Source organism: Dasypus novemcinctus, chromosome 1, assembly GCF_030445035.2.
Source record: "Dasypus novemcinctus isolate mDasNov1 chromosome 1, mDasNov1.1.hap2, whole genome shotgun sequence".
Classification (NCBI taxonomy): Eukaryota; Metazoa; Chordata; class Mammalia; order Cingulata; family Dasypodidae; genus Dasypus; species Dasypus novemcinctus.
In genome coordinates, this window is record NC_080673.1 from 126,482,057 (window position 1) to 126,502,733 (window position 20,677).

Genomic DNA, 20,677 nt, shown 5'->3' on the forward strand with positions numbered 1-20,677 from the left:
TTATCTGTAGCATTTGTTACCTTAATACCCAGTCGGCAGATTCAATAGAGAAACCTGATCTGTCATGTTGTGACTTTCAATAGGGGTTTAAGGTCCACGTGCTTTAAAGTCTCAATATTGTGCAGTCATAAATCCATACGATCTTTGTTTTGATTTTTAACCCCTCGAAAATTCCCCCTTATTCCTGACACAAAGTTTATTTCTTGCCTGAGCTCTGTATGATACTAATATAGAGGAATCTTCAAACACAATTTCTTGCTTCCAAGAACAAGGATGGTGAGCTGGTTCCAAACTGTAACGTCCCTCCTTGGCCAAGGCTACTAAATATTTTATGGATTGGGTAATTGATTAAGAATACTGAGTTCATGAATAATTTGCAAGGCTAAATATAACCAGTCTTTTCTCAGTCCAATTTAAAAGTAAATGGGGGCTCTAACAATTTGAACTAAGAAGAGAAGCATTCTGATAGTACTAACCATGGCTTGGACCATCATAATAAAAAAAGTGTTTATGTTGGATGTTACTACAGTACTATAAATCATAGATTATTTTACTGATCTCTCCCAAGATTGGAAAAGCCCTGGCAAAACAATAGGTGTGGATACACCCTTTCCTAGATAGGTGGAGAAACCAAGGCAGAGAGGGCTCTTTCTTTCCAGTGCCTCTAACTCTATTTGGTATTAGGCCTCAGCAGGAGGGTCTTAAACTATAATGGATGCACAGTGACTCACTGAGAACTTAATTCAGCATTTCCCCAAAACAGGATAACACAGGACACTAGTTTTGGCAGATCAATACCCAGAGAACTAAGTCTTCCAGCATGAAACAAGCTTGAAGAACCTTAGAGAGTCTCCATTGACTTTGACATAGTAAAGGTTCTGTGGAGCACCACAATGGCTCTTTAGTGGTTAACCAAACACACTACACAAAGCAAGGCAAGATTTCCCACATCGCCCTCTTCCCTGCCCCCTAACATCTCCCACACTGGTCCTAACAGATCTCAGGGGGGACTTAGACAAGACAGGGAGGTGACTTAAGAAGTAGACAAGGGAAGCAGACTTGGCTCAGTGAATAGGGCGTCCGTCTACCACATGGGAGGTCCACGGTTCAAACCCCAGGGCCTCCTTGACCCATGTGGAACTGGCCCATTCGCAGTGCTGATGTGTGCAAGGAGTGCCACTCCACGCAGGGGTGTCCCCCGTGTAGGGGAGCCCCACACACAAGGAATGCACCCCGTAAGGAGAGCCGCCCAGCACGATAGGAATTTCAGCCTGCCTAGGAATGGCACCGCACACACAGAGAGCTGACGCAGCAAGATGACATAACAAAAAAGAGACACAGATTCCCATGCCACTGACAACAACAGAAGCAGACAAAGAACATGCAGCAAATGGACACAGAGAACAGACAACAGGGGGGAGGGGAATAAATAAAATAAATCTTTAAAAAAAAAAGTAAACAAGCATCCCACACTTGTCTACTAGCGTGTACAAGTGATACTAGGAATGAAGGGTTGAGTCCACAGTTTCACTCCAATGCTGTGATTTCAGTCCCCACACTCAAAGCACCCACATAACAGCAAAAGGGATCCTACTTGGTACTTAGGCCCAATAAGCTGTGAGACAGAATAGCATAATGTTTAAGGGTTCAGATTCTGAAGCCAGACTGCCTGGGTTCAAATCACAGCTCCATTCACCTTCCCAGGCAAGTTACTCAACCCTTTTACGAACAAGTTTCTGTATTTAAAATTGGGATAACTCATTATAGGGTAATTCCAAGGATTAAATTAATTAGTACAGGTAAAGTACTTACAACACATGAGTTAATACGATACAAGAGCACTTGGTACACAAAAGGGACTCAATGAATGTTAACTATTATTACAACTCATTCTCATCTTTGGCACCAACAGACCTTTTCTTTCTATAGGTGCAAACAGAAAGCCAGCGCTTTCATTGACCCGGTAGGTCTTCTTATCAAATTCTAACGTGGGTTCGTCCTCGGTATCATTGATAATAACCTTCGCCTGGGTGAACTCTCCTAATAAGGCATAGGCTGGCATGCTGAGTTCCACAGTGAAACTCTCCACATTCTCAAACACCTCATCATCATTGATGACAATGGTGCAAGACTTGGTGTCCTCTCGCTCATCAAATTGCACCTGGCAAAAGAAACAATGAGTTAAGCCGTGCCTCAGCTTCCTTAGCTGCCCCGAGAGCATCATGTGAAAAGAGGCCCCAATTCCATTGGGCAGAGCACTAAATGAAATAACTGGTTCCTCTAGGCCTAACTTCCTCTTGTATCATTTGGAACATTTACTCACCTCTTTTCTATTTTTCATCCATAAACCAGGGCCAGTTAACTGTATAGGGACATAGAAAAGCAACAATATTTTCTACCATTTCATGATTGTAGAAAAATATGTAATAACCATACCCTGTTTTATGAACTCATCAGCAACAGTCATCATTTGATTATTCAGTTCCCCTTCTAATTAGGGCAAGTTTAACTAGAAAGATCTCTGAACCTGGAGTGTGAAGTTTTGGCCTTAAGTCTTGGTTCTGCTACTTCCAAGCTGTATGTCCCTGAAGGGGCTACGAAACTACAAATTTCAGATTCCACATCTGCTGGGTAACAGTACTAATACCCCTACTTCATATAATAAAGGAGATAATGTATAATGAATGTACTAAGTATACTTTAAAGCAGTGAACAAATGTAAAATATTATAATTATTACTATTGCCATATTACTTGTACAATCAAAATGTACAAAATTGACATAGAATCTCTGTATACTGAATAATGGACTTTGAATTCAGAAAAAGTTACATTATAAACAAGGTGGACTGAATTTTAACTTATATTTGGCTATATCCTTTGTCACTAAAATAGGCTAGCTCTGTATGTGAATGGATTTAGCCTGGTACAAAACAGAGAAATGATTAATATGTACATAATTATGAACCTACAGGGATCTATTCTGGTTTTACTTTACCCCAAAAAATAAAGATAAAACCTTCAAATGAAACCAGTGGTATTGACAATGGTAGCTGTCAGCTTATTGTCTTTAAAGCAACTCACCCTCAACATGTCTGTACAGTTTGAGATAGTTTATGAATTCCAAAAATAGATATTGGTTTATGTTTGTAAACTGGTCTATACATGGGCATGATCATATTATAATTAGGGCTTTGATTGGGCCACGTCAGTAGGACGTTGAATCCCTACCCCCTAAAACTACATGGCAGAGCAGAAGAGTAATTGGAGGTTTGATGCTGGAATCTTGAGCTAGAGCCCCAGGAAGTTAGCACACAGAGATTGGTCGTAAGGAAGGAGAGAAGCCCCAGGAAAAGAAACAAGCCATTTGTCTAATAGTCAACAGCTGGCCTTGTGGAGATACCAGAGCAGCTGAGCCCAGAAAGAAATAAGCCCTGGGAAGAGAGGAACCCAGGAAGCCTGAACCCTGGCAGACATCAGCAGCCATCTTGCTCTAACACATGACAGAAGACTTTGGTGAGGGGAGCAACTTATGCTTTATGGTCTGCTAACTATAAGCTTCTACCCCAAATAATTATCCTTTATAAAAACCAACCCATTTCTGGTATTTTGCATCTGTTCCCCTTGGCTGACTAATGTCCAAGGTAAACTCATGCTCCAACCCTTGCCAAACCTGTTTCTCCTATGGTGTCCTAGCAAGAGGCATCACCAACCACCTGTCTCTCTTCCTCTATAACTAAACCACTGTTGGGTCCTATCAATTTTACCTATTAATCACTTGGCGATTTCTCCATCTTCACTTTTAAATCAAGGCTAAGCCCCCATCATCTAATATCCAACCCATTCCAATAGCTTTCCAACTGGTCTGCCTACATTCTCTCTCCCCTCCCTTCAGGTAAAGGAAACAATGGGATAGGAAAGCTTGGGGAACCAAAGGTTGAATGAGAACATGATGCCTTGGAAACGTTTTTTGTTATGAAGTATATTCTACCAAAATGTAAAGACTGCAAAGCTAGACAACAATTTAAGCTTTGCCAATTAAACTTTAGTGGGGGTTAGACAGACTGTGAAAACAATGCACTGAGGGAAGGGAACATAGAAAAATTATTTGAGGAAGGACACCAGTGGGAAGGGAGGTGGGGTAAAAAGAAGGGGAAGACACCACAATAGCCTACACTCACACCCCAGCCCCGGCTTGATCCTGTAATTGAATATAGGAATAGGAGGCCTGCCCCACCTACCTGACCGGCGTACTCCACGTAGTCCTGCTGCCCAGGTTGGGAGCTGACCCTGGAGCTGGAGCTAGCAGTGCCTTGCTCAGTGCGACACAGGACGATAGCGTACTGGTTCAGGTTCCCAGTCCTCTGCACTGTGACACTAACAGACCCCGCCTTCTCACTGACATTGTAGCTAGAAGCACACAAAAGCAGACTCTGAAAATTGGCTCCAAAGCTGTGAAGAAACCACTTGTTGAATGCCTGCCTCTTCTGTTGGACATTGGTATTAGGCAGTCCAGAGAAGAAGAAGCTTGGTTCCCCTAAGAAGTCAGGTTATAAATTCAGAGAATGTGTGCACCCAGTCACAACCTTAGGTGAAAAGGAAGCTGGATGCAGAATAACTTATGTCCCATCTGTAGGAGAGTTGAGAGTAATACAGGAGATGGACAGGACATATGAGCTATGAACTTCTGATTTCAGGACACAAAGAAATTACAAAGAATCTCTCCCTGGTGTGATACAGTAACTATAATAGGTCAGTGAGTTCTTAAGGAAGAAAGCTGTTCTGAAGGCAATCAATGACTTAATTCGGGTGGGAACTCCCTGGACCGGATCTCCAGGAAGTGTGTAAAGGTGTTAGGACAGTTCCAGAGGTCAGGGAATGCTACTTGGCCCTAAACAACAAAGGTGTTTAGATACATGGAGCTTTAGGACAATGGAAGAGTGACAGGGTTAACTCTATTGCTAGGAATTTGTAGTGCTTTTGCAATGTAGGAGGCAAACTATCCATGCACTGTTAACTAATAATAAGTATTTAAGTTTAGAAGAGACACACATGAGTGGAGCAGGTGCAGGTGCAGGTGTAGGGCTTTGTTTTCCATGATGGAGGATGGCCACTGGACTGGGGCTTTTGCCTTGATGCTGTGGGAGTTGCAGGCAAAGGGCTTCTGGATAGTTAGTTCTCAGACAGTTTTGGGAGCCCCTACACTGTTTAGTCCATTAAACATTTGAGGGTTGTCCAGGAAAAATGATGAGGAGATACAACCAATAGGTAAATAATAAAACATGGCATATATTAGAGGAGATGCTAATTTTGCTCTAACTCTACAATTGTATGTAAGATTAGAAAAGCCCAAGTCTGGGGCACAATCAATCAAATATGTACATTTTCCTTTTTTCTCCCAAAGTTCCAATTTTCATCTGAATTATCATCAAGTTGATTTCTCAGAATAACAAGCCTCTGAAATTTATATTTAAAGAATTATTCCCTTTGCAACTATGGACTAATAATAATAAAACAGATTTATTATTATTCTAGTAATGGAAGAACTTGTAACATTGATATAAAGGCAGTGGTCGCCAGAGATTCTAAGGGGAGGGAGAGGGAAGAATAGGTATAATATGAGGCATTTTGGGGACATTGGATTTGTTCTGCATGAGAGTGCAATAATAGATATAGGCCATTATACATTTTGTTAAAACCTATAAAATTGTGCGGGCAAAGCATAAACTATAATGTAAACTTTAGTCCATGGTTAGTAGCAATGCTTCAATATGTGTCTACTGATTGTAACAAATGTACCACAGTAATGAAAGATGTTGTTAATGGAGGAAAGTGTGGGAGGGGGTGGGGGTGAGGTATAGGGGAATCCTCTATATTTTCAATGTAACAGTTATGTAATCCAAAGCTTCTTGAAAAATAAAAATAAAAAATAAAAAGAATTGTTCCTACCTCCAAATTATATTCAGTTATCATTTAACCTATAAAATCAGCACCATGCTTGCCTACATTTAGAAATCAGTGTCTTTGTTTGCTTCTTTAACTCTCTAACAGACCAAGAAAACATCTTCAAGAGCTGTCTACATTAAGCTATGAATCTGTCCCTAAATATATATGCTCTTATGAAAACCAAAGGAACTAGGAGAGAATGCAAGCTTGAGACAGGGAAAATATAGATTGAAGGCAAAGATTTTATTATTATGGGTCAGTGCTTATTTTCAGAACTTGAATGTGTTTTTGTTTGGTTTTCCAATAAGTTCTCTTAGATTATCTCCTAAAAACTTGAAAATGCTTGTATGGTTAAAAGCATGGGTTCATATCATCAGGCTTAAATCGTGGTTTTACGGCTGATTAGCTAGATGACCTTGGGCAAGTTATAACCTCTTTCTGTCTCTGTTACTTTGTTGCTATGGAGACAATAATGGTACTCATCTCAAAAACTGCCAAGATGAAATAAGGCAGTATATGAGGGATACCTAATAGGGTGCCTGAGACATGCAGCATACAATAAACACATGGTCCAATGATTATTGTCACCATGATTACCACCTCATCACTACCACTGTCATCATCATCAGGTGACTGCAGCTGACCCACAGGGTGCTTTGTGCCCATTTCCTCCTCTGCTCAATTCATTTCTCAAGAATGAAGATGCAGTAACACTTGTACCTGGTATATTTAAAGCTGATGAGGGACCACTGGATATGGAAGACACTGTCGCTGACGACATTAGGTTTACCGTCTTTCACCAGAAACTGAAAACTATCCATCATTTCATGGATCTCCTCCTCATGTAGCACATAACGAATCAACCCCAAGTTCACATCCTCTGTGGGGAAAAAAAATGCTCACTGTGAAATTAACCCAGGATGTAAAGACAGCCTTACCCACACCAATGCATCCAGGTTATTCTCCCAAGTCAAAAAGTGCAGTTCTCTTAAAAATTAATGTTTCTCCCAGCTTACAAATCAAATCCAATAGCCCTGTGCAACAGAAGTCCTGTCTTTAAACAAAAGAAGTACTTTGTGCTGTTGTAAAATGAGAAACTGAGTCTTGGCAAAAAATGCACTTCAGTAAAAATGTCTGTGGAATATTTAAAGGCAAACCCAAGTGTTGACAGTGAAAAGTCCTTGATCCCCTTCCTCAGGTGTATATGCTCACATCCAACCCCTAGCTTTTTCTAAGGATGAAGTTATGGAAGGTGCATGCTGATTAGAAAAGCCACGGTTGAGTTAAAACAGCCTAGATACTAGGCACAACTAAAAAGGAATTAGAAGAGAAACACAAATGAGAACAGGGAGAAAAAAGGGAACAAGGAAGGTGAATTTTAAGAAGTTTTACAATCACTGTTCCCAAAACAGGTACTTCCTCAAAGGGTGTCTAGAAGAGCCTGACAAGCTTATAAAAAACTGAAATACAAAATGGTCTGTTTGACATGATTTAAAAATGGGAAAATATTTCTGTTGAGCAACATACATATGTTGCTTTTAATTTCTTTGCTGAAGACTTTTAAAAAAGCCATATCTCTTACAGAACAAAAAAATAAACATCAAAGGATCACAATCTTTCATAAAATCTTTTTTTTTTCCTTAAAGAAAACCAAGCACTATCATGTGATACTTTTCAGAATACCTGGCCAAAACTTAAAGCCATTTGAGAGCTGAGGAAGCATGGTAAAGATGTATTTTTCTTAGCCGAGTAGCAGGGAAAAATGAAGAGAAGTAAAATTCAAAGGTTGGATGGTTATGCACCATTTCTGTGCAAATAATTTACTTGGAATAAATAGCTGGGAGTGGCTGTGAGGAATATCCGCATGACAGGAGAATGGCATTGGAATAAATTTCTCCCAAATCTCATTTCCCAGTCCTCACCCTGGGTGAAAGCAGCAGCAGCTCTGCCAGGCTGAAGCTTGTTCTCCACGTAGCCACGTCTAGGGCCCGTCGTTATCTCATAGACGAGCTGTGGGTCCTCCGTGTCAGGGTCCACGGTCAGCAGTTCCTTCTTAGTGATCAAATTGGTTGCCTGGAATGGAACCCATTACATTTAATTCTTGAGGTGGGAATAAAGCAGGAGGATACCCCGACTCAGATTTAATTCATTTCAACAGTGATTTACTGAGTGCCTCTGGCTTGGAAAACTCTGTTAGGACTGGAGAGGCTACAAGGAGAGGAAACATCCTCACTTCTCCCACTGGGGTGCTAACATTTTATTGGGAAAAAAAGGCTCACGAGCAAGGCATTTGTGGTAAGCATTATAATGGGAGAGATTATTAATTCCATCTGGAGTTGGGGAGGGAGGGATTTTGGAGGTGATGGGATTTGAATTTAGCCTTGTAAGAAGAATGAACTTTGAAAGAATGATTCAGGGGAGACAGCACTTTGTACCTTACAGGAGTAAGCTACAATGCTTGAAATTGAGTGAGATGAATATACAGTACCTTGATACTGCCCAAGGCTAAACTTTTTAATTCATTCACTTATTCATTCATTCAACAAACATTTAGTGAGAGAAAAGTTTGAGAGCAGAAAGGGAGAAGTTAGCAGTACTAAATGATAGTAGTCTACTAAGATAAGGACAGATAATCAAGTTTTGGATTTAGCAAATCAGAGATCACAGGTGACTTTGATAAGAGTCATGCAGTGGGATGGAGTGGGAGGTGAAAACCTAACTGAAGAGTATGGAGAAGAGAATGCAACCATTCTGAATACAGAGGGAAAAAATCAAAGAGGGGATTTACATTCAATGTTTCTTTCATACATTTTAAAAATCAGACTGGTTGAGTGGAAAGCTACAGTACAATTACACATACACCCAACTAATCAATTCCATGTAGACATAAAAATCCACATTCTAGAGGGAATACCATACAACAAAGTAAGAAATCAATTCTTAAATTGAATGAAGAACTGTGGGTGTGTTTGGGGGAGATGGGGGGTGATTTATGTTTGACATGTCACCAGGTGAGAAAAATGGCATATTCTTTTAAATGACTAATTTGGAATTAGGGGAAGGGGAAAGAAGTTCCTCAAGTAGAATTCCTCTGAGTACACTCACCTACAAAAATCCCCGTTTTCCTCCCCATCTGTGGCAGATGCTAGATGTTTCCCCAAATCCATCTCCACCTTTATTTAACAAAGTTTTAGCTGAGCACATGGATGCCCAGCTACAGACTCTATTTCCTGGCCTCTCATGCAACAGGTAGGGTCATATGACCAGTTGTCTGCCAGTGGAATATGAGTTGCAAATGATGTGCTCAACTTCTGCATCACTCACTAAAAAAATGAAGGTGAACACTTCCGCTATTTCCCCTTTCTACAGGCTGGAATATTGATGAATAGCTGAGGAAATTAGGCCATGCAGTCAATGACACTCCCTAGTGATGGCAGAACAATAAGATGGAAGGAACCTGTATCTCTGAATAGTCATGTAGACACTTGCACTGCCACTTACCTCTAAAGACTGTATGTAAGAAAAAAAATTAACTCCTGTCTTGTTTGAAGTACTAAATTTTAGGGTGTTTTTGTAAGAGCAGCTTAAACTAGACACAATCCTAGCCAATACTATAAAATCCTAACTAATCTCATGGAGCTAGGAGATCTTGGAAAAATCAGATCTATGGATGGATAAGCATATGCTTTGAACTGGAGTTCGCTTTATTCATCATTGTCTTGAATAAGGATGTGGCCCACAATGGTTAGTGTGAATGTGGCAGATGTGAAAGGCCTTACCTTGCCATCTGTGTACTCCAGCCACTGGAGTCCCAAGTTGATAACAATTCTCGGAGTGCCGTCTTCTACTGGGAGGATGTCGACCTGGAATTGCTGAGGTGCTGCTGTCATGATCTGTGGGGAGACCAGGGAAGAAACTCATCCTTCAAAGACACCTGATGTAGGTTGGGTCCAGGGACTACAAGGCTCTTAAATCTGTTTACACCTGAGAAATGAAGAATGGGCAACTGAGCCAGTTCTCATCCCTTACCACACTTAACATGAGATTTAAGGGGAGTGCTGATTAGTAATGTGAAAACAAAAGGGAAGAAAAGGAGCAAGAAACAAGGGCCACACTTCCTGGAACTTCACCTGCTAGGGAAGTTGGTTTTCACATACCTATGGATTTCTTAGTTGAGTTCAGTACTGCCCTGAGGTGAAACAATAAGTAGAATAGTTTTCCTCTTAGTAACCCTTGTTAAAATTTTCATGAGAGCCTGGTGAAAACCATCATTAAAATGTTAATGTCCAAGTCCCCAAGTGGGATTCTACCAGATGTAAGAAGATATTTTCGTGGAAAGAGATTAGTTTTTTTCTGAGGGAGAACTATTTACATAGAGGAAAGGGGCAGAAGCAATCAAGAAGTGAAATAAAAGCCCTAATGGAAATAGCAAAAAGGAAGTTTAGTTTATAATTTTATCACACAGATACACACACATACACGATGAGTCTGATCCAGCACCTCACTGTTTCTGAGGAAATATAGCTAGCTGGCACACAGGGCAGCAAGATGCTGGCTTTCAATCTTCTACAAGTCACTTTCTAAACAATTTCCATATTTTAAATGACATGATCCCTCTGGAGACCTGCTGTAACCTTTATGTTTCTAAGACAGGTAGCCTGTTTGCTATACATTCTGAAATCTTTCTGCTCTTTGGAAAGTTAAACTAACTGGGGAGCAACTGCAGTTTGGGTGGGAAAAAAATAAAACCAAAGGCCTGCCAGGTGGTGATGCAGTGCAGATACTGAAATGGCAGGGAAATCCCAGGAGTCATCCTGAAACACACAGGCCAACCGAGAATGACCTTCTTTTCTCACAGCCTGTGTGTGGGTAAGGTATACAGGAGGACTTTTCTTCTAGGAAAATAATCATTTGTCATCAATATAGTAAAGGAATTCTGCAGAATGAGAAACTGATCCTTCTGTTATCCTGAACGTATAGTTACCCACTAAAACTGCTTTTGCTGAGTCAGAGGGATATGTGAGATGTAGGGGAGCCCAATGACTACCTTTCACCAGCGTCACAGTTGTTCTCAAGGAATTTGTATAGTATCACAGGAAACCCAGGAAAAGAGTGAGTGAAAATGGTGGGGTGGGTGTGGGGAGGTAGGGAAAGAGGAATCTTCAAGTTTGTTCTAGACATGTGGCAGTTAAAGCAATTCTCTTAAAATGTAAAGCTGAGAGGTGAATGACCTCAAGAGAGGAGCATCTTTCCTTATTTCACAAACTGGCGCTAAAATGATGACAATGATAATGATGACCTGCAGTTTATCGAATGCTTCCGGTGTCTTGGGGTCTGGGCTTAGTGCTTTATATACAGTAGGAGCATCAGTATTATCCCCATTTTATAGATAGGGAAGCTGAGACTTAGAGAGGTTAAATGGTTTACCAAGACATTTAGTTAGTAAGCAACAGAACCAGAATTCAAATCAGTCTTTTGGACACAAAAGTCATTCTCTTTTTCACTGGGTTATGTCATTCCTCATGAGACTGAGACACTCTCGCTGGTCTGAGGGATATGCAAGAGAAAGACAATCTAAAGTCATGAAATTATTGGCAAATCAGATTAAAAAAACTCAAGGAGTAAAGGGTGAATGAAAAAGGAGAAACAATGGTGATATTAATAGCAACGACTATCACCTTTTATGTAGCGCTCACTATTTGCCAACAGTATTAAGCACTTTGAGGTAATCCACACAAAGTTACCTAACTAACTGAACCTGGTAAATATTACTTCACCCATTTCACAGATGCAAAACTGAGGCTTAACAATCTCTCCCTAAAGTTAACCAACAGCATAAAAGAACTCAAGGAAGAATGCTGTTTCCCAGCAACTTTGGGAGGATGCAGCCTCTGAAACCACCTGTCTTTTCTCACTTTCTGTGGTCCAATGTGTCATGGCCAGCCCCTTTTTGGGCCTGCCTACCACTATTCTCTTTATCCTTTAGTGGGGCCATGTATCTTCAAAATTTCAACTCAGTTTATGTCTTCCAGAGTCAACACCTTCCAGAACATATCACGTGGGGATTTCAGCCAGTTCTAACCAGTGTTGGACCTGTCTTTCCTCACTCTCAATAGAACAGCCAGAGAGATTTATGCCCTGTTAGGCAGGGATTACTGCCCTAACCAGCAGGAAGTAACTATAGAAGAATATCCATTGCCCCTCAGTGTCCCCTTAAGAATAAGGGCATGAACTCTCTGAGGTGGGATTTGGGCAGGTTAGCCAGGGAAATGAGGAGTAGACAAACCACAATGTGGCTGGTAGATCACAAGGCCCCAAGACCCTGCTGAGCCCTTGATCTTAACCTTGAGGTCCAGTTTCCCTTTCCAGGACCCTCCCCTTTGCCCCAGATATTCCAAACAGGCCTCACCATTGGCCCCCACCATTGATGGGGTAACCAGTAACATCTGGAACCCCTTCCCTTAGCATTAGCAAGAGGGAGGAATAATTAATAGTTTAAAGGGCAACCCCTCAAGGCAGAGCTCACTCTTTCTGCCTAGAGGAGCCCACACCAAATCTTGGTGCGTATTTCCATCTTTCTCATTTCCCAGCAAGCACTGTTCTTTTCCTCTATTTCCCAATAAATTCTTTTTACTGGCCTAAACAAATAAAAATAAAAACAAAACAAAAATATCCTGAGGCTTAGAGAAGTTAAGTAATTTGCCGAAGGCCAATGTAAATGATAGGACAAGAAATCAGTCAATGTCAAGCATTTACAAAAAAGTTTTCTGCCTCCAGACAACCTTTGGCATGCATTGTTATACCTCTCCTCTCCATTGTCTTGGGTGCTCACCTCTTTTCCTCCTTCCTCAATAATAAAAAAAGGGTTGGTTCCATCAGAGATGGTGAAGGTGAAGTGGTCTTTGAGGGAGTTGCTCCCATCATGGTTGTAGCTGACCCGGTTTTGGTAGATGTCTTCCATGGTGAAGGTGGAGGTGAGGTGGAAATGCTGCCCATTGGTGGTTCGCTCGATGGTGCCATGGCGTGGGGGCTGCACAATGGTGAATGTGACAGACTTGGCCTGCCCAGGAGGTAAAATTAAGAGGGAAAGAGTAGTTTTTAACAGACATCAGCTGAGTGAGTGATGGCCAACAGCTGGTCAAGGGTAACAGAACCTAAAATAAGGATTGCATTTTCTTTATAGCAACCAAAAAGAAAGCCAAGGAGAGAAACCATGTTATTTACTACACTTGGGTTTGCATCTGGTACCTTTGGTTCTAAGACATTTAAATTGTTATTTTCAGGGGCATTGGGGGAAAACTTGATTGTTTAACCTCTACCAGGATGATAGAAACAAGACTTTTTAAAACTAATCATTTCCTCCCCATTCATTCCCCCCACTTTTCCAAAATTCATATACAGAGTCCCATATGCATCAGAAGAGCAGCTAATAATACATTTCTAATCACTGTTTCTAAGGTAACCTGAAAAGGGAAAAGGAGACATAAAACCCTGCTCAAGACTTTCCAATGGTTCCCAGCCAACTTAGAATAAAATGCAAAGGCCTGGCCTGGGTCGACCATGCCCTCCATGACCTGGCCTCAAGGTTCCTATGTGACTTCATTCTTCTCCTCTCTTGCTTGTTCACAGAGTTCCAGTCTCTTGGCTTTTTTGTTGCAACTCAAAGTTTCTAAACACATTTGACCACAGGACCTTTGCACTTATGGTTCCTCTGCTGGGAGAGAGATTCTCCCAGAGACCTCTACAGCTTGCCCTCTTACTTCATGATATCTCTGCTCAATTATCACCTCCTCAGAGAGGCCTGCCCTGACCACTTTCTAAAATAGCATGCCAATTACTCTCTTTCCTTACTCTGCCTTATTTTTCCTTATGGTACTTGAAACCATCCGATATGATATTTTATGTTTTTTCTGTTCCCCCACTCCAAAAAGGTTGTAAATTTCATCTGTATTGTTCACAGTTTTGTCTGCAGCACTAGTGCAGAGCCTAATACCTAGGATAGAATAAATATTTGTTGAGGGTGTGGATGTAGTTTAAGTGGTGGAGCACCTGCATATGAGGTCCTGGGTTTGCGCCCCTGTGGCTCCTAAAAACAAAGCAAACAACAAACAAATGGAAAACCAACTGGGGGAGCTGATGCAGCTCAGTGGTTGAGCACCGGCTTCCCACATGTGAGGCCCTGGGTTTAATCCCCAAGCCCAGTACTTTGAAAATAAACAAACAAGCAAATTTGTTGAAAGAATAAACAAATGAATAAGTGAATACATATGTGCCAGGACAAGGAAGGATACCCATAGAATTATGGGACTGTAGAACTCTTTTATGGGTGCTAAAATATGTTAGAATGTTACATACTTGAATCTGGAAGCATCATGACAATAAGAGCTTCATTTCCACATGCCCTGTTTTACTGTATAAAGACAAGTTCTTTGAGGATGTACAAATTGCCATAATTAATTGTCAACTGGAAAGGTCTGAATAAAGGAGGGGAAATGGAGGAAAAGGTGCATAGGTATAGAAAATCCATATTCAGTTTGGTAGGGAGAAAAAAAATTGGGTGAAAAAATCACCTACCATTTTTCCATGAATCATGACAAAAATTCAGCAGGCTAAAGTTTTCACATGTAATCAGGGGAGAGGGTGTATTTAGGGTTTAAGAAAGGGTTGAAAATAATTTTCTCTCCAATGCCTTCATTTATTTTTTCTACAGGCCACGATCGTCTTCTGATTTTTAATCCTTGAAGAATACCTGCAGCAACCTCACCACTCTTTCCTACTACCCTCAGGAAACATGATCACAAAGCCACAGATGCTGCCAGATCAGCCTCACATGCAAACAGGGAACCCTGCAGAGAGCTCTTACCTCTGTGTCCTCATCCACCGCCTTGAGCTCAAACTCTGTGATTGTCTTCCTTACACCTTCCTGCACCCGCAGACCCAGGTTCTGTATGATGGGCAGTGAATTGTCCACAGGATGGATAGTGATGTGGAAAGTCTGAATCACCTAAGATGGCAGAAATGTTATGGATGGGACACCTGTTGCCAGCACCTACCCAACAAGTAGAAGTAGGTACTCTACTTTTCCTTTCACACCACTTCTCGCCTGACTGACTGACCAGGAACCCAAAAGTAAGTACCCTTGGGCCAGAGCCCCAGTGGCTATCAGAGGCTGTCCCTATTTATAGTAGTTTGATATTATTGATGAATTCCAAAAAGATATATTGGATTATGTTTGTAAACTGGTCTTTCCTTCTGGGCATATTAGATTATATTGGATTCAGAGGTTTACCTGATTAAATAATGATTAAGGCTTTGTTGGGCCATGTCAATGGGCTATTGTATCCCCACCCCCTTGGTGGACAGAGACTCACAGATAAAAGACATGGCAAAAAAAGAGTTGGAGTTTGATGTTGGAGTTTTGATACTGGAGTTTTAAGCTGGAGCCCAGTGAACACAGGAGGAGAACACAGGAGAAGAACACAGAGGAATAGAGATGGCTCCCTAGACATGGCAGAAGCCTCAGGAAGAGAGACAGAGCTATTTGCCTGATAGTCTACAGCTGGTCTTGTGGAGAGAGGCAAAGCCTAGAGAGCCTCGTAGTCTACAGCTGACCTTGTGGAGAAAACAGAGGTGCTGAGCATGGGGAGAAATGACCCCCAGGAAGAGAGGATCCTAGGAAGCCTGAACCCTCGCAGATGTCAGCAGCCATCTTGCTCCAACAAGTGGCAAAAGATTTGGTGAGGGAAATAACTTACAATGCTTTATGGCCTGGCATCGGTAAGCTTCTACCTCAAATAAATACCCTTTATAAAAACCAACCAATTTTTGGTACTTCGCATCAGCACCCTTTTGGCTGACTAATACACTATGCCTTGGCTGAGATTTGTGGAATAGGGAGCTCTCAGATCACCAGTCACTCCACTCACTCCATTCAAAGAAGACTGAGAGGAATCAACATCCACTGAAGGAGGGAATGGCATTCATCCCTACCTCATGAACTCCATCAGACAGCGTAAATCTGAAGGCATCTGAATATTGCTTGGTCTCACCAGAATGGATATACTGAATGTTCTGTGAATTTAGGTCAGCTTGAGTAAAGGAACTGATCTGGATACCTAGTAGAAGGGAGAGAGAAACAGAGAGAAGGAATATCAAAATGCTAGCCATATTCTAGGGCTAGGGAAATGTCATCCTCTCACCAAAAATGGTGGTCTTTGTATTTTTCTTATATGATTTATATTCTGCCCTCTACGACCCTGAGTTAAGAGCTGTTTGTGGATTTTTCTTCACAACAGCATATGTTTGGGGGGAGCATGCTATCTTAACTGTCTAGGCTTGTACTATGTGCCAGTCCAATAGCAAATGCTCAATAAATGTCACCCTTCCTTCTATTTGGGTTTGTGTGTACAGGTCAAATCTGCAGAAGGCTACACCATTACCGTAGTCTTCAAACTCCTCTCTCTTGAGTTTTATGTTCCCCGATAGCCTCACAGTCCTTTCTGAGAACCTCTCTTAATTTTTAATATTGTGTGATGGTTTAGTTTTTGGACACTGAAGTTACAGGGTTTGGCTAAACATATACTGTTTCTGTGATGGGTGAGCCATCCCTGGCCTCCAGAATTTCATTGGATTTGCTTCAACGTCCTTTTCATTTCTCAGGTCTATGAGCCTAGCTTCTCATATACCATGTTAGTCAGTCAAGCAGTGACACAACTTACTGCCTGACTTTGGGTCCTCGACAATCATTTGCTACCAAATCTAAAATGACCTAGAAAAGCAGCATCCTTTAATAGCATGACGCAGAGAAAACATGTTAAATTTTTTAAGTGATTTTAAAATTAAAAACAACTCTAAAGTGGTTTTAAACAATGATAAGTCATCCCACAAATGAACAACATCTAAATGTCTTAGAATGCCTAAGAACATTTAACAAAAAACAGTCCAGAATTCCTGCTTTTGTCTTAGGGTTTCTGAGGCTCATCCTCTGGTGCCAATCAGGACTAAAACAAAATCACATCTTTTAGTCTCTGAGCACATATTTCCTCTTCCTGATCTGGGTGTTGGGGTATTAATCTATTTAATCTAGTCCTTTAATTTGGCCCTGAAATCCATTTGCAGCTTCCTGGGATTTATTATTTGTCATTGTTAATCCTAGCAAAATTAGTTTGGCTTTCCTATGAAAAACAAAGAGATTCTACTTTGACTGTTGTATCATCAATATCATTGCTTTATCTTTTAAAAAATCAGCTTGTGTGGTTTACATTTGCATCTCTCTTTATCATCTGAAATTTGTCACCCAGATACAATAGCATTCTGAATATCAGGGCACTAATTCTTTGATGAAGCGTTTTATATTTCTGGGCTTGCTACATCAGCTCTTGACAGGTGAGAATCGTAGCCTCTGTCTTGCAGCTTTGTCTTGTGGCTCTGGACAGAAATCTATACCATTCTTTGAAATTTAGTAACTTCAGACTGGCTGCACTGAGAAATTTAAATCTCTTCTTGTTGCTGAGTATCCATCCTTACAACTCATGGGGAAATACTTTCCTGGCTTCTCATAATCAACCGGTCACCTAATTCACTGTTTTCTGTATGAGAATGACAGACTGATTAAGTAAGATGAAAGATTTTTTTCCTTCCTCTTCAGAAGGAAGCTCAGGATTAACCTTCCTCCCCCGCCCCCCCCCCCCATTTTAAAATTTAGGTAAAACTGACATTGTAAGTCATACACATTTAAAGTGGACACTTTCATAAATCTGACACGCCTATCAAACCATCACCACCATCAAGATAGTGAATATATCCACCACCTCAAACATTTCCAACAGACACTTTGAAATTCCTCCATCCTTCACTTTCCCATCCTTCCTGTACCTAGGCAACCAGTGATCTGCTTTCTGACACTATAGATTAGCTGGCATTGTCTCACATATTTATAAATGGAATCATACAGTATATACTATTTTATGTGTGATTTCTTTCACTCAGCCTAGTTATTTTGAGATTCATCCATGTTGTAGCATAAATCAATAGGTCATTCTTATTTACTGTTGAGTACTATTCCACTGTGTGGATACATCATGGCTTGTTTATCAATTCACCCATTGAATATTTGGCTTATTTATAGTTTTTGACTGTTACAAGTAATGCTACTATGAACATGTATGCATAAAGCTTGGTATGGACAGTTTTCATTTTTCTTGGGCAAATCACTAGGAGCGGAATGGATGGAATATACGTATACTCAACATTTTAGGAAACCACCAAATTGTTTTCAAAAGTTGTAGAACCATTTAACATTCCAACTAGCAGTGTTTGAGAGCTTCTGGGTTTCATCTTGTGGGCCTTTACCAATTCAGTCCAGCAGATACTGAGCATATACCATGAGCAGAACACTGTTCCAGGTTTGCTTATTTAGGCTGAGTTTTATCTTTTAACAACTCTGGGAGGTCAAGGTTGGCATATGACCTCCATTTTTATAGATTATGATGCTGTGATTAAATTATAAAGTTTATGTGATATATCCAAGGACAAAGAGCAAATAAATGGCAGTGCTGGGATTGGAACCAAGGTTGTCTGATTCCAAAATTTATGCTGGTCTCTCAGGCTTTTGGTAAAACTCATCTAGCCCTTATTAGGTTAGACAAGGAGACTCTTAGATTTTATGTTTATTCTTAAATATTTTAATCTAAAAAGTAATACATACCCCCTATATTTTTGATGTATCATTTATGTAATCAAAAGCTTCTTTAAAAATAAAATTTTAAAAATCTAGAAATAAATGTCACTTTAAAATTTTTAAAAAAGTAATACATAGAAAACTAAAGTAGACTTATTGGTATTCTACTATAGACTTATTGTGATTCTAGCAATGTAAGAACTTGTATCATTGATGTAGAGGCAGTGGTCACTGGAGGTTCTGAGGGCAGGGAGAGGGAACAACAGGTGTGATATGGGGGCATTTCTGGGACTTGGGAATTGTCCTGTGTGACACTGCAACAACAGATACAGGTCATTATATATCTTATATATATAAGATATATATATATATATCTTATAGATACAGGCCATAACCTACAAAATTGTGCAGGAGAGAGTATAAACTACAATGTAAACTATAATCCATGTTCAGTGGCAATGCTCCAAAACATGTTCATCAATTGTAATGAATGTACCTCACTAATGAAAGATGTTGTTAATGTGGGAAAATGTGGGAGGTGTGAGGAGCAGGGCATGCGGGAATCCCTTCTATTTTTATGCAACATTATGTACTCTAAGTATCTTTTTAAAAAATTAAAAACATATTTAAAAAGTAATACATAAAGAAAATGTGAAAAACAGAAAAATAAGAAATCATAAAAATTACCCATAGACCTACCAATGTGACATCACCATTTTAATAGTTTTGAATTGTTTCTTCCAAAATATTTTATTGGTGATAAATCTTTTCTTGTCTGAAATATTGATTTTGATGGAGTCTAGTTTTTTCATTAAAATGATATCTACAATTAAGCACCTGAGGACAACAAACTAGAGCAAGCTTCAAGGCACAAGGGTCTTTGTCCTTCACTGATATGCACCTAGAAAATAGTGCCTAGAACACAGCAGGAGCTCCAAACACATTTAATAAGCAAATTTATTTCACCCACTACACCCTACATCTAAGAGATTCTATTGTGCACAGATTTTCCATCCATCTTCACTTTTTTAAAAAATTTTAGCCTTTGTTAATTAGGTATTGGAAGACTTCAGGTAATCTCTTACCAGCAAAATGGTATTTCTAATAACGTATTGTCCCTGATGGCTATCACAGCAGGAAGTGGCTACTTGAAATATCTTGAAGGCTTTTAATTCCATCAAAAAGTTTTGGGTCACCAAACTGCTGACTAAACAATGTCTCTGGCAGTATTAGGGAGACACCCATTAACCTTGTCAGTTTTCCCAATTCCTCCGGTGGGCCTTCACATCAGAGCAAGTTCAATTCATGTCAAGGAGAGGTGCAGAAGGAAGGAACCACTAACGGTGGTTAGGGAATAAAACGTCTTTGAAGAAACTGCCTTATTGATAGGATGTTAGGTGACCACCTCAGCCTTTCTGATTTTGGCACAGTGGCGGATGGTTCTCTGTGTGCTGCCAGGGTTGCACCTCAAGCTCATGTGGTGGGTGAATTTCAACTTCATGCTTCAGGATTTTCTCCAGAGCCTCTGCTCTCAGGAAGAACCCAAACTAAGACAATGAATATATCAAATTTTGGTTGATGTCACCATACTGAGAGAGGATGGGATAAAGAGAAAACCAAAGAATACTTTTGTCAAAGCATTGCCTCTGTAGAGCCTTTCCTGACTCTCTGCCCCTCTCTTAGGCAGAACTCACTGTCCTCGGGCTCCCACTGTCCTCTGTGCATGTTGCTGTCACAGCTACTGAAACACATTTGCACTTACTTGTTCATGTTCTCTGCTTCCAAAATATACCTTCGTTCCTACAGCAGTTACCCAAAAAATATTGGCTGAAGGGAGGAAGGGAGAAAGGGAGGGAGGCTACCCTACTATGATACAGAACTGTTTCTCAGTGGTTCTCAACTCCGGCTCTAATTAGAATCTCATGGAGGTGCTTTTAAAAAACACTCATACTCAAGCTCCATCCCTCAGAAATTTTTCTTTATTGATCTGGGATTGGGCCTGGGACCATTATTTTTAAACACCCACTGACTAATTCTAACATATAGCCAGAGT

At 40.5% G+C, this 20,677-nt stretch overlaps 1 protein-coding gene across 1 annotated transcript in view; it reads right to left on the bottom strand.

Moving 5' to 3' along the window:
- The window catches only part of FRAS1 (Fraser extracellular matrix complex subunit 1), a 537,120-nt gene that overhangs the window by 76,723 nt on the left and 439,720 nt on the right, over positions 1–20,677 (bottom strand). The window contains exons 48-55 of the mRNA XM_058296546.1: positions 15,936–16,060; positions 14,809–14,949; positions 12,778–13,005; positions 9,725–9,838; positions 7,868–8,018; positions 6,666–6,825; positions 4,241–4,409; positions 1,915–2,161 (exon numbers count right to left, since the gene is read on the bottom strand). Coding sequence (XP_058152529.1) covers positions 1,915–2,161; positions 4,241–4,409; positions 6,666–6,825; positions 7,868–8,018; positions 9,725–9,838; positions 12,778–13,005; positions 14,809–14,949; positions 15,936–16,060 — 1,335 coding nt within the window. The remainder of the gene's footprint in view (positions 1–1,914; positions 2,162–4,240; positions 4,410–6,665; positions 6,826–7,867; positions 8,019–9,724; positions 9,839–12,777; positions 13,006–14,808; positions 14,950–15,935; positions 16,061–20,677) is intronic.